Raw genomic sequence first — 21,604 nt, 5'->3', positions numbered from 1 at the left:
ATATTTGGTGTGGAAATATTACCAGAAATACCAGAGGAAAGTGAGAGAGTGATGTAGAAGAGTATGCAAAAGATGTAGACAATAGTAAGAATAAAAAGCGGCTTAGTGTCGCTATTAAGAGACTGAGTACATTAGGCGATAGTTTTGACGATTGTATTAGCAAACAGAAAAGACGTGACTCGGAATCGGACCTAGAAGGTTCCGAACAAAGAGAGTATAGTGAAGTGGAAGTAACGTACGAGAATATATCGCCAGTTACAGATATTCAGCGAGAAAAGATATTCAATTCATTTAGTTTTCGATGCCAGTCCGCCTACGCTAGTATGAAAAGGAGAATATGGATGCCGTCATATAGAGTTTATACAATTAGAAGGAGATTCACATATTTAATGTACAACATTAACGACACGTTTGTAAAACCCTTGACGAGGTCATTGTCAAGTTGGAAGTTCTATCCATCGTTAATGCTATATTTCTCTAGACTAAGCTTGAGTCAGTTGCTATGGTTTCACTGACTAAAATCGCGTCAGAAATGCACCCCAAGATATCGATGTCAGATTCGAACTTCCTGATGACTTTGTATGGATTTACTTGGATATGCTTCTTGCTGAGTACCCCGTGGCTAGCACAAACGCCGAAGAGAAACTTCAAATATGTTGCACTGGCTGGTTTAGTCGTCTCTGCTGTAGGATGTTTTGGTAAGTTTGATAATATTGTCCTTATATGTTCGCTTATTTACTATTTACTACGCCTCACGAAGTTTTCTTTTTGCCGCTACCTATCTTCCATAGTATTAAACTGCTGTTGGCTTTAACAGAACACTACAAAACAATATAAATTTAAGCTTGGAAAATCCAATAACGTACCTTCTTGCACTCAAAATACTTTGTGGCACTTGACTGACCTTTGATGTTGTTGCAGTTCTGGCAGAAGCCGACAACCACGACTCGTTCTCCATCGGGTGCGTCATAGCCGGCTTTGGGTACGGCGCTATATCTTGCTGTTGGGAGACAGCAGTACAAGACTTCGTCGGCACTAGAAAATGGCCGAAGTTCCACAGCAGTCTGGAAACGATCTCGGGTACTTTATTAGCAATATTTGTAGTAGGAATATCATTCATCGTTGATCAAGAAAGAGGTTTGCAGTTCGCCATGTTAATTTTAGGAATCATACTATCAGGAATCACTTTAGTGTGGTTCCTAATATGTATCACTTACTTATACCTTACTAAATTAAGAACAATGAGAATAGGTAAGCCTTGGGCAACGTAATAATTCTTCTGTATATAGCTTAATTTTGAGTTTGTGCTAATTTCTATTTAAACTACAAAAGTGGAACAAAACATACAGATTATTAATAACTGTATACACAAACACGAGTGTCTCGTGTACAACATGAGTAGGAATAATATTTTAAATTATATTTTGCAATTTAACTTCACCTTGTTTCATTTGATTCCTAACGTTGACTAATTTGTATTGAAGCTGTTACAATGTAATTTCGATGTGTAATGGAATATTTAGTTTATTACTGGTTGTGTAGTCAGTAAATACTACATACTTTTATTATTAAATTGCTATCAGCAACAAATAGGCTCGCGTCACATATTGTTATGTACCAAGAAAGATGTTTGTAATAATGTTACACTTCGAAAACATAATTAAGGCCAAATAATAAGTTATTGACACCAAAATGAAACATGAATTAATTTGATAACAAATTAAGATGATAGATAATATTTACGTATGAATTAAAAATAATATCATGATAAGTAATATTTTGATAAGGTTTTTTCGTCACGTGTTAGGTATGTAATATATGTATGAGACTCACAATTTAAGAGGATCATGCGCTGGTATCACGTTTGTAACTTGAAAACTCAAATGTTTTTAGGTATTTTTTTTTGTTGCAAGTTCTGTGGTAGGAGGGATTTTGTTTTTAAGCCTACTATCAGGTGGCTTAAAAAATTATCAGACCTGTTTGTATACATGAAGAATAGGAAAGGCATTCTCACTTTTCCGGTTAGGCCTTAGGTATAATGCCTAGAATTTTGTAAAAAAATAGGTTCGTTTCAAATGATATTAAGTATTCACTTATGTTTTTAAAGAGCAAATGCTTATCTTTCATACATACGGCAAATAACATGTACACCAATTTGTGCGTGTAATATGATTGTGGAACTCCACTATACAAGAATTACATTTCTCAGTGCCGTGCCGTTAGACTTTCTACTTTATTAGTTCACCTCAATCCCGTAACATTGAATGTCGACCCCAAAAATATTTAGGCAGACATGTAGACAAATAATAAGTTTTGGTGTCCCGAGTCTGTGTGAGTAGGTTAATTATAAATCCAGAAAAACAAAACACAAATAAGAGGTTAGTTTATTTTTCCGTCATTCTTTACTTTCACCATTCTATAGAAATGAGCAATTAATATAAACAACAATATGTACAGAAAGCCGCAGGAAATAAGGTGTCAACATTATTTGTCTACTGTCGGTCTAATCTTCTTCGTGATGTAAGTAAACGAATCGCGCTTATGTTAACAACGTTGTATGCCGTCATTCTTATTTGTTGGGGGAAACACAAGAGCGACATTCGCGAGAAAACCCTCATGAGATAAACGAGAAGTGAAAACGAAATTAAACGATTAAATGCCATTATTAAAATTAAATTTATGAAGATGGCCTTCGAAATATTCGACCCTAGAGGATTTTTATTTCTAGTAAGTATTATTTTCTATAAAATTATGATTTTGTTTTATAAAAAAGTGAATGTTCTTTAGCAAAACGAACTAAACTTTAGCTCATTTTTCCAGGTACTATTCGCTATACCGATGGTAGCATCAAGGAATATCGACTGCCACGGCAGAGGGTTTCACTGCGTAAACTCCACGCATTTCATGATATGCGTCGATTTGGGCATCGGGATATCAACAACTATCGACGACTTTATTATACCCTGTCCACTCACAACAGTCTGCGATATAAGTAATATTTTCGAGTGTGAATTCCCTAAGTATGAGGCAACTGTGCCTCCACTTCAAGTTATTGGTGTGACTGAACGAAGTGTTACAAGTGAAGCAACTGTAGTGAGTACTAGTGCGACATCAGTGCCCTTGGTTGAAGTGTCAAGTGTAACAAACAAACCTGTTAGTATTTCATCGATACCTGAAGAAGTAACGCCCGCTCCAGAGTTAGAGGTTCTAAGAAGCTTAAATGATTTTAAAGAAGCTTACAACGAAACAAGTACAACAGCAGAGGTAACAGTACAAACCACACCTAGTTCCGTATTAAGTGAAAAAGCGACGGTTGGTAGTGTAGCAACTATTCCTGACACTGTCAATAGCAATAGTGACTCCAAGGCAGAAACCACGTTCGACACAGCAGTGACAGTATCTATATCCAATAATACGACGACTTTTGCCAATGAAATTTTAGATTCAACATTAAGTACTCCTGCACCAACGGTGAATGCAGGCTCAGCAGTCGATAACTCATATCGGACAGATAATAGTACAATTAATCAAAATAGTGATAATAATGCACTACATCAAAATGACACAGGATTAAAACTAATTGGCGAATCTACGACAACTGAAAAAATTGAAATGTCCAGCATGACTGAAACTAAATTCACGATGACTGGAGAAAATGAGACGAAAACGGCTGAAGTGACGTCTAGACACGACAATGATGAAGCTAGCTCTAATGTTAACGATACACCGAAATCTACTATAGCTCCAATGAATTATTTGCGAACTACGGGAAAACTGCCGGATTCAAATCCAATTTTGAACACAGACACGGCAATTGTGGACAAAATAGTGCCGTCTTCTACTCCTACAACTTTAAATCCAAGCATAGACTTCACTAATGTACCCTATCTCAAATTTGCAATTTCGAAAACGATTGTCAATGTAACAACAAATGCCGCTAATAACGATACATCATCAACGACTGTCTCTTTCAATATCAGTGGTGTTGTTGAAAATCATGCATTCGTTAACAACGGCTTGACGACGCCATCATTTAAGAATGACGTACCGCAGCCTATTGCTACCAAAAACATTCAAGGTGGGGATAATGCAATGAATGTTTTCGATAATCCTCAGGAAGTTATGGTACGTAATACTTTCCAGTATAACGTCCCAAATGAAAATAAAATTGAGAGAAAAAATGACGCTAGTAAAAGAATTCCAGACAATTTGGTTCAAGACAAAGTTAATCTTACAACTATTAATATTGAAAATATTGCAAATAGTAATGAAACAATAGAAATTCAAACACGTAACTCTGTAAGCAATGCTATAGAAAGCTTACAGCCAACAGAATTTACAAATAGTATTAGTAATACAGTTGTAGAGTCACAAGAATCCAAAACTACAACATTAACATCTAATGTTGATACTAATAATTTGACTTCTACCAATCTGGAAAACCTATTAACCAATATCGCAACAAGAGGAAGAACTATTGAAAATGTAACCGATATTAACCAGGGAATAATTAATAACAATAATGTTTCTAGAACGGACTCTAAAATAGAGAATAATATTAGTAGGCAACTGGACTTATCAGAAAACAATAAAACGATCTTATTTACAAACCCAAGTGAAACAAATAGAAGAAATCGAATCCTCGAAATGCCTAAACAAATTAAGAACACTGTTGAAGAAATAAACAAAAATGAATTAACAGACTCTTCTCTTACCTATACAGAGACAGTCAGTGAAGTTATAAATTCATCTATGAATGCTAATTCCACAAAGGTGCCCGACCAAAACACAACCATTGATCAGGATGAATTTATTAACAAGACGTACAATTTGATTGATACTGATAATAATATCGCCAGTCTTGAACCTACAGTAATAGTGAATGTCGGAGAAATTACTATACCAACGCCAATATCAAAGACGACTAATACTTCAGAAGATTTGCCACTGAATAGTGCACCGACCCAAACCAGCTTAAATGACACATTACCGTTAAACATTACGGGAAAAACAGTTTTAAGAGAAAAAACTGATAACGCGATAGTAAAACAATATACACAAGAAGTCAAAACTATTATTGAAAATATGCCGGAAGTTCCAATCCCAAATAATGTTACAGATGAAAATACACAAATCGATTCAATAAATGTTTTAAAAGCCAACGAATCAGACACCACTTTTGACAATATTACTTCTTCTATTTCAACATTAACAACAACAACTCCTTCAACAATTCTAATTGATACAACATTGACGCCGGTTCCAACAAACATGATACAAACGGGTCTGAATGAAATTACAACTATTTCGTCCGCAACTATTCTAGATGCTACGGCAAATTCTACTTCTGAATCTACACTGGAACCTGTAAATACGACCGATGCAACACAAATTACTGTTTTACGTGAATCTATACCTGCAGAAAAAAATCAAACAAATGATCCCAACGGACCTTTGGAAACAAATGTTGATTTCAATAAAACTAAAAGCGGTGATGATTTAACCCGTGCTCCACAACTAATAATACAGCAAACCGAGCCTACTTTACAGTTTGAAAGTATGACGTCATCACCGTCGGCAACAACCGTTCCAGAAATACAGAGTGTGACAGAATTTACTGTCACCAATTCATCGAAAGGACTCGTTGAAAATTTGACATTAACACAAGGTAACGATACCACTACCACTGGTGACAGCATTTTAACTGCGGAGAGTGAAGTTATTAATACAGTTGAAAATGTAGCCACAAACGTGAATGAAAATAATTCTAGTTACGTAAGAAATGGTGAAGTTTTAGCGACGGAAGTATCTGTTGAATCCACAACATCTTCAACTAATTCATCAATAATATCTATTACACAAAACCAACGTGAAGAAGCGACTTCAACAGTGGCAACTTCGCAGACACAAACTACTCATTCGCCATTTCAATTAGAGCTTACGGATGTAGTCCCAGAAATTAAGGAAACGAATGAAACACGTTCTATTATATTACGGGATGGATTTAACAGCACTGTCACTCAAGACCCAAGAACCAACACCACAATAGTTAAAAGGATAATTGTTGATGATACAACAGGCATTGAAGCGCCGATTCTAAATCAAGACAGAGAAATATTACCTTCAACGCCTAATCAAGAAACTAAGACATTACGATCAGTAGCTAGTACTAGTGCACCGATAGCTAGCACTAAAGAAAATGTTACTTTTAATTTGAGAGACGACAAAGCTAATAATTTAACGAATGCGGAAAATAATATCACTATAGTCAAACAAGAAATATTCCTTCCTTTTCAGGACATAATGGGAGATAACCCTCCTATGGCAAAAACTACTCCAATAATGAACTATGAGGAAGTTAAATTGGAGAATGTTAACAGTAATGTACAGTTACCACAACAACCTCCCATCAAACAAATACCTGAGAGAAACAATTTCGTTTACGGCATTTCAAATCTGTCACCAGTTGTCGCTTTTTTGACACCAACTGTCAAGCTGAGTGATGCATCTTTTATTTATATAATACCCAGCGTGAGAAGAACAGATGAGCCTCTAGATCAAAGTTCAAATCATTTTTACAACCCTTCACCATTCAGTAAAGTTACAACTCAACCAGTTTTGAATTCAGTAACTGCACCAGATTCTATGGTAGAAACTATACCGGTGAACGGCGCAAAAATAATTGAGAAATCTCATTTAGGATTAGTTCTCAATGATACGAGAGTTAATAACCTAACAGTTGATTCAAATTATGGTCGTGCGACAGCGAAACATATAAATATTGAGAAAATTGAAAACGTTACCACAACAGCTGTTAATTTGACAGAATTACACGATATTGATCAAAACATAAACAAAGAAAAAGCTCTTACGCTAAATGATGGCAATATGAATTTTAATACAACTAAAGAAATATTCTCTAATAAGGAAATTGCGTCGAACTATCGGAAGCTTATTCCAGATATTCAAGGTACAGGATTATCGACAGAATCGCCATTTAATTTGCCACAAAATTCTTTAAATAATACTGCAGAAAATGAAAAAATGTCTACTACAACTAACATGGCTCATGTTTCAAGTCAAAAAGAAAGTAGAGAAATTTTAAAATCAGCAAATAATTATGTTAACGTAGAAAATAATAATGTAACTTTTGTTAAAACATCCATTACTAATATATCGCAGGATTTCGAAACACCTAATAAATTAAAAACGAGTACAACGTTAAACAATCAAGAGGTTAATCTCGAAGAACATAATCAAACACAACGAAACGTAACGGGTAACGAATTGAAACATAACACTACTATAAAGCCTGATTTTGAACAAACAGTTACGAACAAACAATTACATGAAAGCAATAAAGACAAAAACAACGCTAACGCTACTGCAACGACATTTAATTGTTCAAACCACACCCGAGGCAAATACGCCGATAAGAAAGATTGCAGAAAATTCTATACATGCGTAGGGAATCTTCAACCTTTGGTTGGAATATGCCCAAACAACACTGTATTCAGTGATATCAATAAACAATGTACCAGAAACTTATCGCATTGCGTAAGAAATAATCAGTTCAGATGTTCACTTGAAGGGCGGTTTAAAGACTTCTTTAAAGATAATATTTATTACATCTGTGTTAAAAATACAAAAAAACAATTTATAAGATATAAATTTCAATGTAATTCAGACTATCATTTAAATATGGTATCTATAAAATGTGAGAAGAATGCCAAAAACTCGACCCAGTCGGCGTCTTCTGTTAGTGACAACTCTCGAGTCGCTACAGATGAAAGTCGTTCAGCAATAGTAGGAGAATTGAGTAAAAAAAAGTATAATACACAATTCGAATGTGAAGACGAAGGAAGTTTCTCGCATTCAAATGATTGCAACAAATACTACGAATGCACTAAAGTAAACGAAGTTTATCGTCGAAAAGTTAAAAAATGTGGCAGCAATGAAGTCTACGATAAGGACAAGAAAAAATGTATTAAATCTGATAGTACAGAGTGTTAGCTCTTGAGATATTATGTATTTGTTAGTAGGATTCATATGATTATATTACAACGACATCAGTGTTTTGCATCATAGTCAAGGTAATCTACATTAAGTAAACATTAGCACACGCTGTTTGTCGCATAGTTCTCAAAATAGATGAATGTAATGATACTAATTTTAACATTGTTTTAATCCCTTTATTAATTATCTTATTAATTACTAACATAATAATTTATCTTAATAAAACAGTACCTGTATGCATGTTACGCTTAAAAACCAGTGTGATTTTATTATTAGCTAATCCATAGACACCTTAATTGTAGTCACTTGTTCAGTCTTTGTAAGTATCGCAGTAACGGAATTCAATTAGTCCACGTTCTTGGTTTACGCGGGGGGGCGCCATTTTCAACAATAAATTGGTCTTCGTCATTTCTTTCTAGCGTGACACAGAACTTGTTTGAAAATATAGTGCATCTAATGATGGTTTCACCTCTCACTGGTCGTGGGGGACAGAAGAACGTCGCGCGGTTGGGAGTGTCGTCCTGAGTAACCCTAAACTTGTAGTTCTTACATTCAATCGGTGTAGGACGGTTTCCATTAACCCGATTATTGATATTCGATGTAGACTTATCAAGCCCGAGATAGGGATCCTTTCTGTCGTCAGAGCCGTATAGCGCGGGCGCTGTTTTTGTAGTGTTTGTAACTGGACATTTGTATTTGTCTGGAGAGGTGCATGACCGTGTGAAGCCGTTGAAAATTGTATTTCCTGCACACTTGAAGTTGATACCTTGGAAGCGGTTTCCATTTGGCACGCAGAGAATGTATCCCTTGCAACCTGGGACGTTGGGATTCGCTATTCTCTCGTTCCGGTGACAACGCAGCCTTCTCGTCAGCGCAGGGTCTATGTAGTTGATGGCATTTTCGCATACATCTGTCGACTCCTCGTTGCAGAATGTTCCGAGGGGACATACAAAAGTGGGCCCCACTAGTTTTGTGCCCTCACATATACGGAGTCTATTATTTCTCTCGCATGTGAATCCTAATGGCCCACATTCCTCGTTTGGGTTTATATAGTACGCCTTCGATAAACTGATGGAGATTAACTGAAAATGAAAGATACATAAAAAAAAACATTATTGAAATATGTAAAGTTACTATTATGGATTTAAGTGAAGTTTCTACTCAAGCTTAAATGAGCGTTGCTATAATAATTCCTATATGCCTATAATACTATTATGAAAGTTGAATATTTTCCTTTGTTTTGATAGCAAATATGATCTCGTGTGACTCGTTTCGGTAAATCCTTATGATAAAGAACGCAAATAACATAAGTCACTTTTATTTAAACGGTGAACAAAATTTGGGATTGCCTCAACAGATGTAGCCTTTTTATTAAATGCCTAGAATAATGCCATGCATAATGGTTTTTATCACGGTATTTTTTCTCATAATAGAACGAATCCCTCATTAAGGTTTATTATCCTTGTGTCGCAGGGGTCTTCATAATGCATAAAGACACCCAGACTCAGGACAAGTATTCGTGGATCACACAAATTTTTGTCTTACGGGAATCGAACACGTCACGCTCAGTGGGTTTGGCGGCAGTACATTTCGTCAATGGTTTACTATAATTTATTAGAGTTCTAAAATGATAATAGACTTTAAAACACTAGCAACGTGATTAGATTAATCAATGAAATTTTCAAGCTAGGCCTAAAATAGCTCAGAAAAGAAATAGCTAAAACTTCTCTCTCAGCCCGCAAAGAGGAAAAAAACTACTTAAAACATTATCATCTTGCCTTTATTTTTTTATTGATTAACTGGAAAACTACACTTTGAATAGTAAAGAAAGTAGTGCAATTGTACTTACCGTTAAAAACACAGATAAGAGATGTAGCCTGCACATTTTTGATCTCACAAAACGGACGTTGCTTATTCGAAGTACGGTTCAAGACTAGCGGACAATAACTGCTTTTTCTCGGCCAGTTAGGAGACAATTAGCTTGTTTCACACCTCCAGAAATAGGTGACACATTGTCACCGATACTCGAAAACGTATGTTTTTAACGGTGCTTTTGTCGAAGAGGCTTGAAGTATGCAGAGTGATAAAAAGTAGTCAATGTATCTTTGTTTTTGTTTCAATCTATTGATTAAGTGTTCAGGGGCTATCATATCTCAATGTTTTTTTAGTTTTTAGAAGGGAGTCCGACTTAGCCAGACGTAGTCGGGATATTTCAGTTACCATTTTTTTTTGAAAAAAAATAAGTAATAATAATGGTAACCTACCATTCATGTTTTTTTCTTCAAGAAGAAGAGAGAGGGACAGTTCTTCCTGTCTTTATTGACAGTTATTGAGATATGACGTCACAGCTTCAGCGTCACAGCTCTATGCATTTGTGTTTTGTCCTAATTTAATATCAGAACAAAAAATAAGTAGAACACTCCTAAAACAAGTATAAAAAGCCGTGCCTGATTTTATTTATAATTATATATATTTTACAGGAAAACGAAAACTTAAAACAAAATATGTCAAGGTTAATAAAAATGTAAAAACAAATAACTCGATAATACCTAAATGCATTTATTAAACTATATGATACTGTTGTTAACACTACTCATCGTCTGAAGACTCGCTGTCGCTGTCCGAGCTCGATGATGAAGACTCTCGCTGTACTGGAGCTCCGGTCTTAGCGCTGCGAAATAATTAACAGGTTTTAATATGAGACGTCTGTATAAATCTGGAATATACAGGTTGCTCTAGAAAATATGAACGAGTATTCGGTGATCCTAAGATGGTTCTATCATTTTTAGAACATACTGTATGAAACGACTTTTTTAAAGTTCTCTGTGACTATGTATGGCGAGCTTTATTAAATGATACTTAAATTTAGAATATCCTGGGACAACTCACACACGGTTATCTGATCCCCAGCTAAGCAGAGCTTGTGTTATGGTAACCAGACAACTGATAAACTTACTTAAATATTTCTAATTTAGAATGATAGCTCATTTTTAGTAGTAACTATAAAGTAACTATTACTCATTAAAAATGATTGAGATCTGTAACTACTCACAAGCTAAAATATTTTGGTACGTCTACAGTTTTTAAAAAATTGCGTTATTGCTCATAACTTACGCTACGTATTAACTGCCTACTTTGCCTAATCATCACAATAAATGTATTCTAGTAGGTCACACGTTTACGGTCACATTTCTACGGTACATAAGAGATCGTTTAGTCAGACACTGTTTAAAAATATAATATTTAACTTTCACAGGACGCCATCTAGTCTCAAACCAAGCAAAGCTTGTATTATGTATACTAGACAACTGATAAACATATTTATATATTTCTAAATACATAAATAATAGACATAAATTACACCCGGACACAAAACAAATGACAATGTGCTCATAACATATTTGTTCTGGATGAAAATTGAACACACGACCTCCGGTACAGCATTTATGGCCACTAACTACTTGGCTATAATATATCATATCTAGTCTACTTCTACCTACATAGGTATAGGTTTAACTTACATGTTTTAAATTTAGTAGTACTTATAAGTTGGAACGGGATATGGAGGGATCGGGATTTCGGTTTTGGTTCGGAGTAGGGCGCTAGAAATTAAAATGGAATATTGTCGTAATCATTAGGAAAAAACAATATTACCAAACTGGATAAATCTCTAATGAGGAGTTGCTTCGGTGTAGTTGTAATATGTAATAATATTTTATTTTAATTACCTTATTTGTAAGGCAGACCAGAGTAAAACTTAGATCAGCTTGAAATTCCATGTTACAATATAAGAATAAGATATAGCCACGGATTGTTTCGGATGCAACGGGAGTCCCTAATCAAAACCTAACGCGGCCACTTCTCGCCTCACGAAAGTTATTACATTATATAACTGACGAAATTTTCTATGAAGGATGTTTTTTTTTACTATCGTTTCCTTGGAAAAAATCCTAAAACTACTTGAAGCAAAACTTGTCACATTTGTACATTCACTTGCACTTAAAATGTAACTGAGGTTTCTTGAAACAGTTTTATACCCATATACAGTATATGCCATATTATATCTATTAAAAAAAAAACCTAAAAAAGACCACTTACATGCTATAAGCTTCGGCGATAGCCATTGCCGACGGATGCAGGGCCCCCGTGAGGCTGGAGTGCTGCTGCCCGAGCAAGGCTTCCACCTCAGACTCGGGCCGGTTCAGCATCGTACTCAGGACTTGTACGCTAGCTGACATCGCTTCTTCGAAACCGCATTCCGCCAGGTATGTTACTGCAGCCTGTTGTTTGTAAGTTTAATTAGTAAAACAGATAAAATAAATAGAAAATAGGATGGGAAATAAAATATGGAACGGCTATCAAATGAGAATTCACCAATTAAAAATGTAAGTAAGTAGTCTCTCTGTACGCAAATCAAAGTAAGTTTTTTTGCTCAATAAGTAGCCTTTGATAAAGCATGCCTCTATTTAATTGACATCCTTTTACGTCGCAAAGAACTCGAGCAGAAGCGTCGTGCGAGCACAAACTACAATTATTCAAAATAATACCAATATTTCTGATTTATTGCCTCCAAGCTTCTGTAACGCGTTCACGGCCTGCACACAGAATAATCCTCATCCCTCGCTTCAATAATGTAGCACAGTAATGCCGCAAAAGCAACAACTTACCGCAGCGATCGCCGGTTGTCCAATAGCAACAGCTTTCTGTGCCACATCAGCTAAGACCTGCGGCTTGGCCGGGACACCTGCTGCCTCCTCGCGGCCCAGCTTCTGTAGCGCTGCGTTCACGGTCTGCCAGCCCGGGTCGGCCTTGTCCTTAGCGTCTGAGCACATGTCGACGATGTTGCATAGGGCTGAAGCTGACAGTCTGTTTAAAAAGAGATCGAAAGAAAATTGGTATAATTGGTTTAAATTGTTTTGGCTTGGCAGCTATGATAACTTTTACTAAGGTACATTTAACGTATCTGCGAACTTTGTTTTCGATTATCACAAGGAATGCTGTGATTTAAATATATTTTATAATAACACAGTCGATGTACTTAATGGATTAATTTTTTATATAAATTATTCAGTTACAATCATCCACCGTGTTATTTAAGAGGATCTAGGCATTATATCTAGCAAATTAATAAAGACTTAATATTAATAATGATAAGACTTACTTTTGTCCAGGTGTTCTCAGCTCCTTAGTCTCTTCTTGTTCCTCACTCATTATTCCAAAGTTGAGGATGTCAGTGGCAGCAGATCGCATTTTAGCTTTAATTTCTTCATCTAAAACAAAAACATTCAGACTTATATTGCTTGTAACCAACAAACCCGGTCTAGTGCGAGTCTGACTTGTAGCACCTTGGTACAAATAGGCTAAAGATAAACAAATGTTCTAATAAATATGGATATCCTATTGTTGCTTAACGTCGATTATTAGGTTAAAGCGGCAGCAGAAATCTATGATAAAATCAACTGCAGCTGTCTTCGTCCTGAAGACAGACGGACGGGTAGACAGACGGACGGGTAGACAGACTAGTACACTACCTATTCAATCACATACTATAATAGTCATAGCAATTGATCACGCGCCCGCTCGCTACAAATCGAAAAGCAATCCACGGGTACATTCAATCGGAACAAAATATCTGTGTGCCAAGTTTCTTGTAAATCCGTTCAGTGGATTTCGTATGAAAGAGTAGCACATATCCCTACATCCATACATAAAAACTTTCCCGTTTATAATATTAGTAGTATTATTTACGCATATCTTACAAGTTTCCCTTACCCTGTCCCTGGTAGGTGTTGCACATGGCGTCGAGCAGCCTCTCGACGAGCCTGGCCCTGCGCGCGTGCCCGAACACGACCAGCTGCGACCAGGCCTGCGCCAGACGGTCGCCCGCACCGCCCACTTCCAACGTTTTAATAATCTGTGTATTAGGAATAATCAGAGTGAATTGGTGTAATTAATATAATATTAGGTACATTATTTTTGTTTTTTTGTGCCTAAAACTGAGAACAAAAGAGGTTATGCTAGGTAAGTACGTTCTCTATGGAAATTATTGCAACCGCAGGTAAATATCATCGTAGTTGAATTTTAACAAAGATCCAGTGCAGATAATATGCTCTACACTAGATTATGGTTCATTTTTTTTATAGTATGTATGTATAGGTGTAAAAAGAAATAGGTAGTAATTTAACAAAAGCGGCAAAGCTAAATTTACTGCATAGTTCACTAGTAAAAATATTTAAACTATGGCCGAAAAACAGAACGAATTAATTAGTCATAATATGGTATATAAATATAACACCAATTGAATGCGCAATCTATCAGATTACGCACTAACTACAACATTATAGTTATTTAACAAAGATAAATGAAAATTCGTGTAATGAAAGTGACGTTCCATTAAAATTTTAAGTCAGCCAACAACACATTGAACATACAGAAATAAATTATTTTTAGCTATTCTTGATAGCGGTCGACAATTTCGCCACGATTGCCAACTGTCAGGATGGCCGAGCGGTCTAAGGGCTATACTTCACCGGGACACCATGGCGGCGCAACCAGTCGCCGCTACCAACAAAATGTATACAGCTCTATAGAGAGTTACTCACCTGGTGTCCGTTTGGTTGCGCAACCAATTTGGCGGCGCGACCAACTCGGACGCGTGCACAGAATGTTACTGGTTGCGCCGCCACGGTTGATTTTCTTAATATTGTGTCTTGCTTCAACAAATCATGTTCACACAACTCATCAAAGGACCTCAAGGACATCCTCACATAGCCAAAAAACTTATCCGGATATCTTCTTAGATCGTCGTATATGTTAACGAATTGTCCTTTCTTACAGCGATCGGCTAAATAAGGATGAACCCACCACTGTTTCTTTTTTCTCTTTAACGCTCTTTTCCTACTTACATACAGCAGTAGTGCTGTCTCTTCAACGTCCATTTTGACTCTATCTTCAGTGTAGTGTGGCGACTCTGGTGTCTGTATGGTGTCTAGTTTGGTAGCTTACGGACACCACGGTGGCGCAAATGGTTGCGCCGCCATGGTGTCCCGGTGAAATATAGCCCTAAGGCGCCAGACTCAAGGTTCCCTTGCTCACTGAACGTGAGTGCGAGTTGTTCTGGTCCTCTCTGAGGGCGTGGGTTCGAATCCCACTTCTGACAAACTTTTTTAGTATTTATAAGATTTTTAATGAAATTTTACAACAATATTTAGTTGTTTTTCATCAATGCTAGTATACTATGTTGTTCAGGGTTGCATCGGAAATAAAATATTGATGAAAATGGAAACTAATCTTACCTCTTCCATAACGGATGGTTCAGGTACATACACATTTGGTATTAATGTGTCCAGTATTTCAACAGTTTTCTCAAAGGGAGCAAGCCTATAAAATAAATAAGAATTAAAATTTACATTTTCCACCTTATTTCATCCATCTATTTTTACAAGTATAGAATTATATGTACCTGCAAGTGACTGTAACATAGTGTCTGTAGAAAATACTTTCTTTGTAAGCATCTCCAACTAATTTGTAATTGTCGTCTTTCATTAGAAGATTGTGCAATCTCTCTGCAAGGTCCATATTCTAGAAAGGAAACATACATTTATTACTTACATTCATTTCAAGTTGTTTTTGTGCCTACAACAGGGTATTTGTCTAAATTTAATAATCTAATTCTTTTTAGTCCGTCAGACAGATTTTCAAAAGTATTGAATACATATTTTTCATTTTATCATATCATTAAAAATTACGGAAGATTAAAAGCATTTAAGATGATGAAATGTATGGTGGCGGGGGCTAGAAACATAACTTGCTAGTAAAATGTTTATAGCCCCTTCATTTTTTGTTAAAAAATCGTACTTATCCAATTTTTTTTGGAAATCTGTCTGTCTAAGCAGTTTTTTTTGTCAAATCCCCATTTACTATCGTATGACGTAAAAAAACAATTTACATAATAAGTAAACATGCGAACACCGGCTCTAACCTGTAAATGGTCACTGCAGACTCCATAGCCGTTATAAAGAAATTGGTGTCGGCGGGTTCCGTAGCAACTAGACTCTGTTTTTTTTCCAAGTCATTAATCATTGTTGACAGTAAATCATACCTTGGTCCCCCTGCAAAGACGTAAGCAATGAATTAAGATTTATTTTTTTATCTTTCGTTTTTTGACACCGTAAGCCAGCTTAACATGAATAATCAGTCAAATGCAAGTCACATGGTGTAATTAAATAAAACGCATACAATTTTAAGCAAAATGACAAAGAGTTTGGGACTGTTTTAACATATTCTATAATTCGTCGGATTAAACGGTCAATACACGATATGGCATTTAACTAAATAGGTATCCAATATTATTTGGAGTTTTTTATTCAAAAACCTGATTTCATCGTCTAACTCTCGGATATTAGCTAGTATTTAACTAGCAGTTGTCTGGATATTTAAAGCGCCTAAATCCCTTTTTTTATTTCTTTCCCGCATTTAGTCCGTGCGCCGCAATGTCTAGCGCAATCATCACGCACCCGAGCCTAAATCCTCTGATTTTGATTCCATATACATGCATATTTCATTAGGTTTGACACATGGAAATGTGACAAACACAAAAATTACAAACTGATGTTTTTTTTTTTAATATACTCACTTTCCTTGCAGAATACACATAGCAAGTAGTAGTACGCGGCTAGACCTGGCTCTATGCCTAATTTTCGGAACTCAGCAACAACTTGAAGCGCCACTTGTTGCAAAGCTTTGCCGCCGCCCCAAGCTGATATAGACTTTAGACAAGCTGACAAAGTTTCGCTATTCGGAGAAATACCCTGAAAAACAAAGTGAATTTTGGAGAAACTAATGAAAGGACAGTGCATCATTCTGCATGAAATGGTATGATATAAAACGTGTTAGGTATGTATAGTATAAGTATTATTGTATGATGCATCATTAGTTTCTTTTTTATTTACGCTTGTAATGCTAATGTGTATTGTTTGTTTGCATTTCATGATTTGGAGTATGAGCATGATTAAGGTCTTAATACACGATTATATTCCAGTATTTACTATATTGTTTACTATACTACATCTTGATAATATATATTTTAATAACTTGAGTTTTTACCTGTTCATTCATTTGCGCCAACGTTGACTTTAATGCTTCTATACGCATTTGTGTACCCTCGCGCAGAAACCCAACACAGGCCAGAAGAGAGTTATATACACTTGTGGACAGTTGCAAACCCTTCTCTATAGCTTCAGAAGCTAACATATGAGCTCTTTCTGCCTGAAAAGTATTGAAAATACTTGTAAAAAAGGCCTTTAATACAGACATGTTAGATTAATAAACTTTCGTTAATAAATTGTAGTTGAATTATTTTACTATAATTACCTGATAGTATTTAGCCATGCCTTGAATTATAGCACAGTATGCTTCAGAAGTTTTTGGTTCAGTGATTGGAAATTTTTTCTGCAAGACCACCAACTCTGCAACCAAACTTTATGTATGCAATCAAACATTGTAACTATTCAAACATTTTCTTAAATTATAAATTTTATCTAAATAAGTCCAAGCAAAGTTATCCCTTTTTAGGATATTGATTCGAAAAAAGAGCATTGCATACTTTATTGCTTTTACGAAACTGGTTAATAAAAATAGTAGTTTGTAACTATTGTACTACTTTGTAAGTAAAATACTTTAAAACCATACTGATATAATTATAATTGCCAAATCCTTGCTGCCATTCACTATTACAGGATCTTAATTTATATAATCTTTTTTTATAATAATGCCTTCATTCTGGTACTGCCGTTCACTAATACAGGATCTTAATTTAAGGCAGGGCTTCAATTTATTGTACATACCATGAATGAAATGCAATAATCCCTAACTCAACAATTATAATAGGCTTATATGCTACATTACCTCCAAGTAGTGGCCTGTCTGTCTCTAGTGTTAGCTGCAAACCATCTCTCCTCCAACCATTCCATAGAGTCAGGCTCCTTCTCATTGTAGAAGCACAATAGTTGCAAGAACTGCAGTTTCAGTTCATCATTCACACCTTCAACACCTCCCAATAGTTGAAATACCTTTGTTGAATCTTCTATCAAAGCGTTTTTGATTGCGTATTGCAGGTCTGCTTCTGTTACCTGAAATGATGATCAACATAATTAACTTTGATTGATGAAAGATTTACATTCTATTAAAAGAGGGTAGTCAGGATTCACTGAAGAGACACTGAAGGTAACATACAATAGGAATAGGACAAAAAAACTAATTGGTTGGACAAACGGATTAAATTCCCGAATGAGAGTTATAATTTGGACATTACCTTGCTTTCATCATTATAAATTGGTTTGGGTTCAAATGCTTTTATGTGTGGGTCAGCATTAAAGTATGGTGTCTTAGCCTTGTTAGGTGGGTCCCATTCTCTGGTGGTGAATAAATCTGCGTGTTCATCACGGATCCAAGCAGCTGCCTTCCGACCAGCCTCCGCTGACAATGCATAAGCTCGCTTGCGGAAGTTTGACAGTGGTATTAAGTATGGGTCATCATGATACCTGGAAAGCGGTAAAGGTGACTTAAACTATTTAAAGACATACAAAAATTGAAAAACAGAATCTTTTTTAAGCTTAAGCTCAATGATTTACACGCAAATTGAGTTTTGAACTCAATTAGACAGTGCCTATAAGTATAAACACCTTGTACTGAAGATTACGTTTTAATACAAAAGTGTAAATATATTTTTAAGAGCACATTTCTTAAGATCACAAAATTGATTTTTCTATTCAATAATATGTCTTAAGGGCTAAGAAATAAAGTTAACATTTACTTGTAATGTGCAGCTGTTGGTCAGTTCCTACTGTAGCCGCTAAAGCTTGTAGGATGTCAGTAGGTCCTCTACGGATACGGGGAGGAGGCGAGATCCATCACTCGATTTAGCTGTCTGAGGAACCTTCTGCCCTTCTAAACTTGTTAACGAACGACAAAGACATGATAGTCTCGTCCAGTGTCTGTAAACAAATATGTTTTATGTAATAAATCGAAACTGGATCAAATAAAATCTAACCTAAAAAGATTATATTTCATACCTTGGAACTACGACGTTAGAATACATTTGTAATGTGTTCTTTATTCGTGTAACTAATTATTGGGGTACCATTAATAAATTATGCTATATTTGTGTTATTTTTCATTAATTGTAAATATTATATCGCCTTAACCTCGAATTATAAACGTCAAGCCAATGTTATGAAGTTTTTTTTGACGTTTTGCATGGTGTTGCCAATAGATAGTTATATCTAGAAATATTTTTAATACACATTTTTTTTTAATTTAAATTATTTCTCTACGGCCTTAGGGTCTATTTGAATTTTAATTGTCGATCGTTTCAGCACTTTCCTATTCCACCAGATTTGAGGTAAAAGAATAAACAATGAGTGGCCGAGTCTTTTTTAGAGGAAAGGTTGGTTGGATATCAGCTAATTGATTCGTAATAAAGCTACTTCGGTGGAAATCAAGAATAAGATTTGTAAATCTCAAACTAGGAAATTCACTTGCAAGACCCCATTAAAGCTTGGTCGAAGGCAATTGTAATATACATGGTCTCGAGGGCAAGGGTCACACGTGGATGGATTTTTTAATAATCCGGAGCTTGGTGTTGGTGGGGTTTGGCTGTGTAGTGTACCCTGCGTAATAATCGAAAATTTGTTCCGCAGGCTTTTGTATGGTGTTTTCATTTCTGCCGTAAGGTTATTAGGGTTCTGTAGTTTGGAGAAGGTTTTGCTTCATAGGTTTTCTGAACTCTTAACAAGGTAAATATTTGAGGAACTTATCCATTAGTCTTTCTACGTGCCCTTCTTTTTTTCTATAGTTTTTTTACGAAGAAAACCTCTTATTATAATGACCTAATGTAAAATACTCGTATAATATATTAGGTATAAAATATATTCCTATTATGTTCTTTAAAAAAGGAAGACACATATTGAAAATTATTTTTTAATTTATATAAAACATAATAAACAGAACATAACAACAAAACAGGAACAATTGATATGAACTATTTACATTGCTCGAGCTATTTACAATTACCTCACGAATACAAGCATATTCAGTGCTATTCACACAAACACCAACTTCGGGATTAAAAAGCATACTTTGAGGGCACTCAATTAACCGAGCCGTACCCAGATTACCCAATCCTTGGATACAAGCTACATAGGAAGAACAATCATCTTTTTCGAGATAAGCAAAGTTGCCTGTACTTGTACAATTGTAAGTTGGATAACATTTATAATTCGTTGCGTTCGTGCACTGCTGTTCCAAATGGCTGTATACGGATCCCATGGGACAAAGGAGTTTGTATTGAGTGAAATTTGTTAGTCCCCCCATGAGGCACATTGTGTAGCCTCGGCAGTCATCTGTTTCGTCATTCGGGAACCTTCCTCGGGTCGTGCATTCTAATGCTTGACTCACACTGCATAATCCCTGTAATTAGAAACATGCTCGCTTATCATATCCGCTATAAATGTTATCATTATAAGATTTTAACATGTTTAGAGAGAAGATAACAAGGTAATAGAAAACACGAGATGTGATGACGATATTCCAAGCTAATAATATGAATTATTTGAAAACAACATGTTTATACGAAAACCTTTAAATAAATATCAATATCAGGTATAATATGATGCTTTGTAAATGTTTAAAGGTTCAACAAAATCAAATAATTTAAAGAATAATGCATTTGAATTCTGTTTAAAGTAGTCATAGCGATCCATTATTAACACATACAGGTTTACTAGGACTAAGAACTAAAAAAAATAACTAAGCTCTATAAGATACAAAATGAAGTCAATATAACTAAAAAGTAAAACAAATACTTACAAGACATAAAACAATCGCGCAGCAAATATTTATCCTTTCCATTTTCGAGGTGTCTAATAAACGTCCTAACTAGTATATCATCTAAAACTAATTGAACTCTTTCTTTCGAAAATTCGTGAATGCCTGAAACGTGGCGCCTACCTGGTGTTATGAATTATCGCTGCTGAATAATAACGGAAACATCGTTACCCATTTCGGTGGCAAAAAATAGGGATGTGACTTTGCAAGCGGAAGCAAACGATAAAAGGAGGTACAGAATATTCTTAGGCCTGTATTGGCTAAACCTTCTAACTGCTGTTCATAAATTTGCGCCTTTCAGTTGTGATTCTGTAGGACTCACCCCAAAATGATTGTTGCGTGTGTATTTTTGTTTGGAATTGACACTTTCACTGTAGTTATAACTAGGTATTTTTTAGTTTTGTGCACCCTGCAAGACACTATGTAAATTTGGAGCCATACGCCACCACTCAAAAGCAAAAGTTGTACAATACCCGAGAGTATCTATTATCGAGTATCTATTTTGCATGCGACTCTTACTCTTACTAATACTCGATTAAGTTCCATTTACGTTATCTATACTTACTTGTATCTGAAACTTTTTTTCTCCAACAAAACCATAATTAAGTGAAAAGCACTTTAGGATCGAATGTCACATCACTGGCGTCTTGTTGATGTTAGATAAAAATGATAATATTGTTTGATTACAACTCTACTTTATCAG

At 35.6% G+C, this 21,604-nt stretch overlaps 2 protein-coding genes, 1 long non-coding RNA gene and 2 pseudogenes across 3 annotated transcripts; 2 read left to right on the top strand and 3 right to left on the bottom strand.

Annotated features, from left to right (window-relative positions):
- The first annotated feature begins 3 nt into the window (after nucleotides 1-3).
- On the top strand, nucleotides 4-1,436 carry LOC113507094 (annotated as a pseudogene).
- A 624-nt stretch (nucleotides 1,437-2,060) lies between these two features.
- Nucleotides 2,061-8,274, top strand: LOC113507095 (myb-like protein U). The gene is made up of 2 exons (XM_026889946.1): nucleotides 2,061-2,727; nucleotides 2,821-8,274. The coding sequence occupies exons 1-2, from the start codon at nucleotides 2,680-2,682 to the stop codon at nucleotides 8,011-8,013; spliced, it is 5,241 nt and encodes a 1,746-aa protein (XP_026745747.1). The 5' UTR covers nucleotides 2,061-2,679; the 3' UTR covers nucleotides 8,014-8,274.
- On the bottom strand, nucleotides 8,179-10,192 carry LOC113507096. The gene is made up of 2 exons (XM_026889947.1): nucleotides 9,866-10,192; nucleotides 8,179-9,098 (listed from the first exon to the last, which is right to left on the bottom strand). Exons 1-2 carry the CDS (start codon nucleotides 9,899-9,901, stop codon nucleotides 8,358-8,360), a joined length of 777 nt encoding a protein of 258 aa, XP_026745748.1. The 5' UTR covers nucleotides 9,902-10,192; the 3' UTR covers nucleotides 8,179-8,357.
- Nucleotides 10,193-10,555: 363 nt separating this feature from the next.
- Nucleotides 10,556-19,254, bottom strand: LOC113507097 (annotated as a pseudogene).
- A 725-nt stretch (nucleotides 19,255-19,979) lies between these two features.
- LOC113507098 lies at nucleotides 19,980-21,421 on the bottom strand. The gene is made up of 2 exons (XR_003401800.1): nucleotides 20,884-21,421; nucleotides 19,980-20,484 (listed from the first exon to the last, which is right to left on the bottom strand). It is a non-coding gene; the product is annotated as an uncharacterized LOC113507098 (long non-coding RNA).
- Nucleotides 21,422-21,604: the final 183 nt, after the last annotated feature.

The sequence above is a fragment of the Trichoplusia ni genome, unplaced genomic scaffold, assembly GCF_003590095.1.
Source record: "Trichoplusia ni isolate ovarian cell line Hi5 unplaced genomic scaffold, tn1 tig00000599, whole genome shotgun sequence".
NCBI lineage: Eukaryota > Metazoa > Arthropoda > Insecta > Lepidoptera > Noctuidae > Trichoplusia > Trichoplusia ni.
The sequence above is the reverse complement of the archived record's forward strand: the minus strand, read 5'-3'. Positions and strand labels throughout refer to the sequence as shown.

Bases quoted from the DNA above. Each gene is read 5' to 3' on its own strand.
- LOC113507095 (XM_026889946.1), top strand. From the start codon at position 2,680: ATGAAGATGGCCTTCGAAATATTCGACCCTAGAGGATTTTTATTTCTA. The intron at 2,728-2,820 runs GTAAGTATTATT...TCATTTTTCCAG, and splicing joins CTAGAGGATTTTTATTTCTA to GTACTATTCGCTATACCGAT.
- LOC113507096 (XM_026889947.1), bottom strand. From the start codon at position 9,901: ATGTGCAGGCTACATCTCTTATCTGTGTTTTTAACG. The intron at 9,099-9,865 runs GTAAGTACAATT...TTTCATTTTCAG, and splicing joins TCTTATCTGTGTTTTTAACG to TTAATCTCCATCAGTTTATC.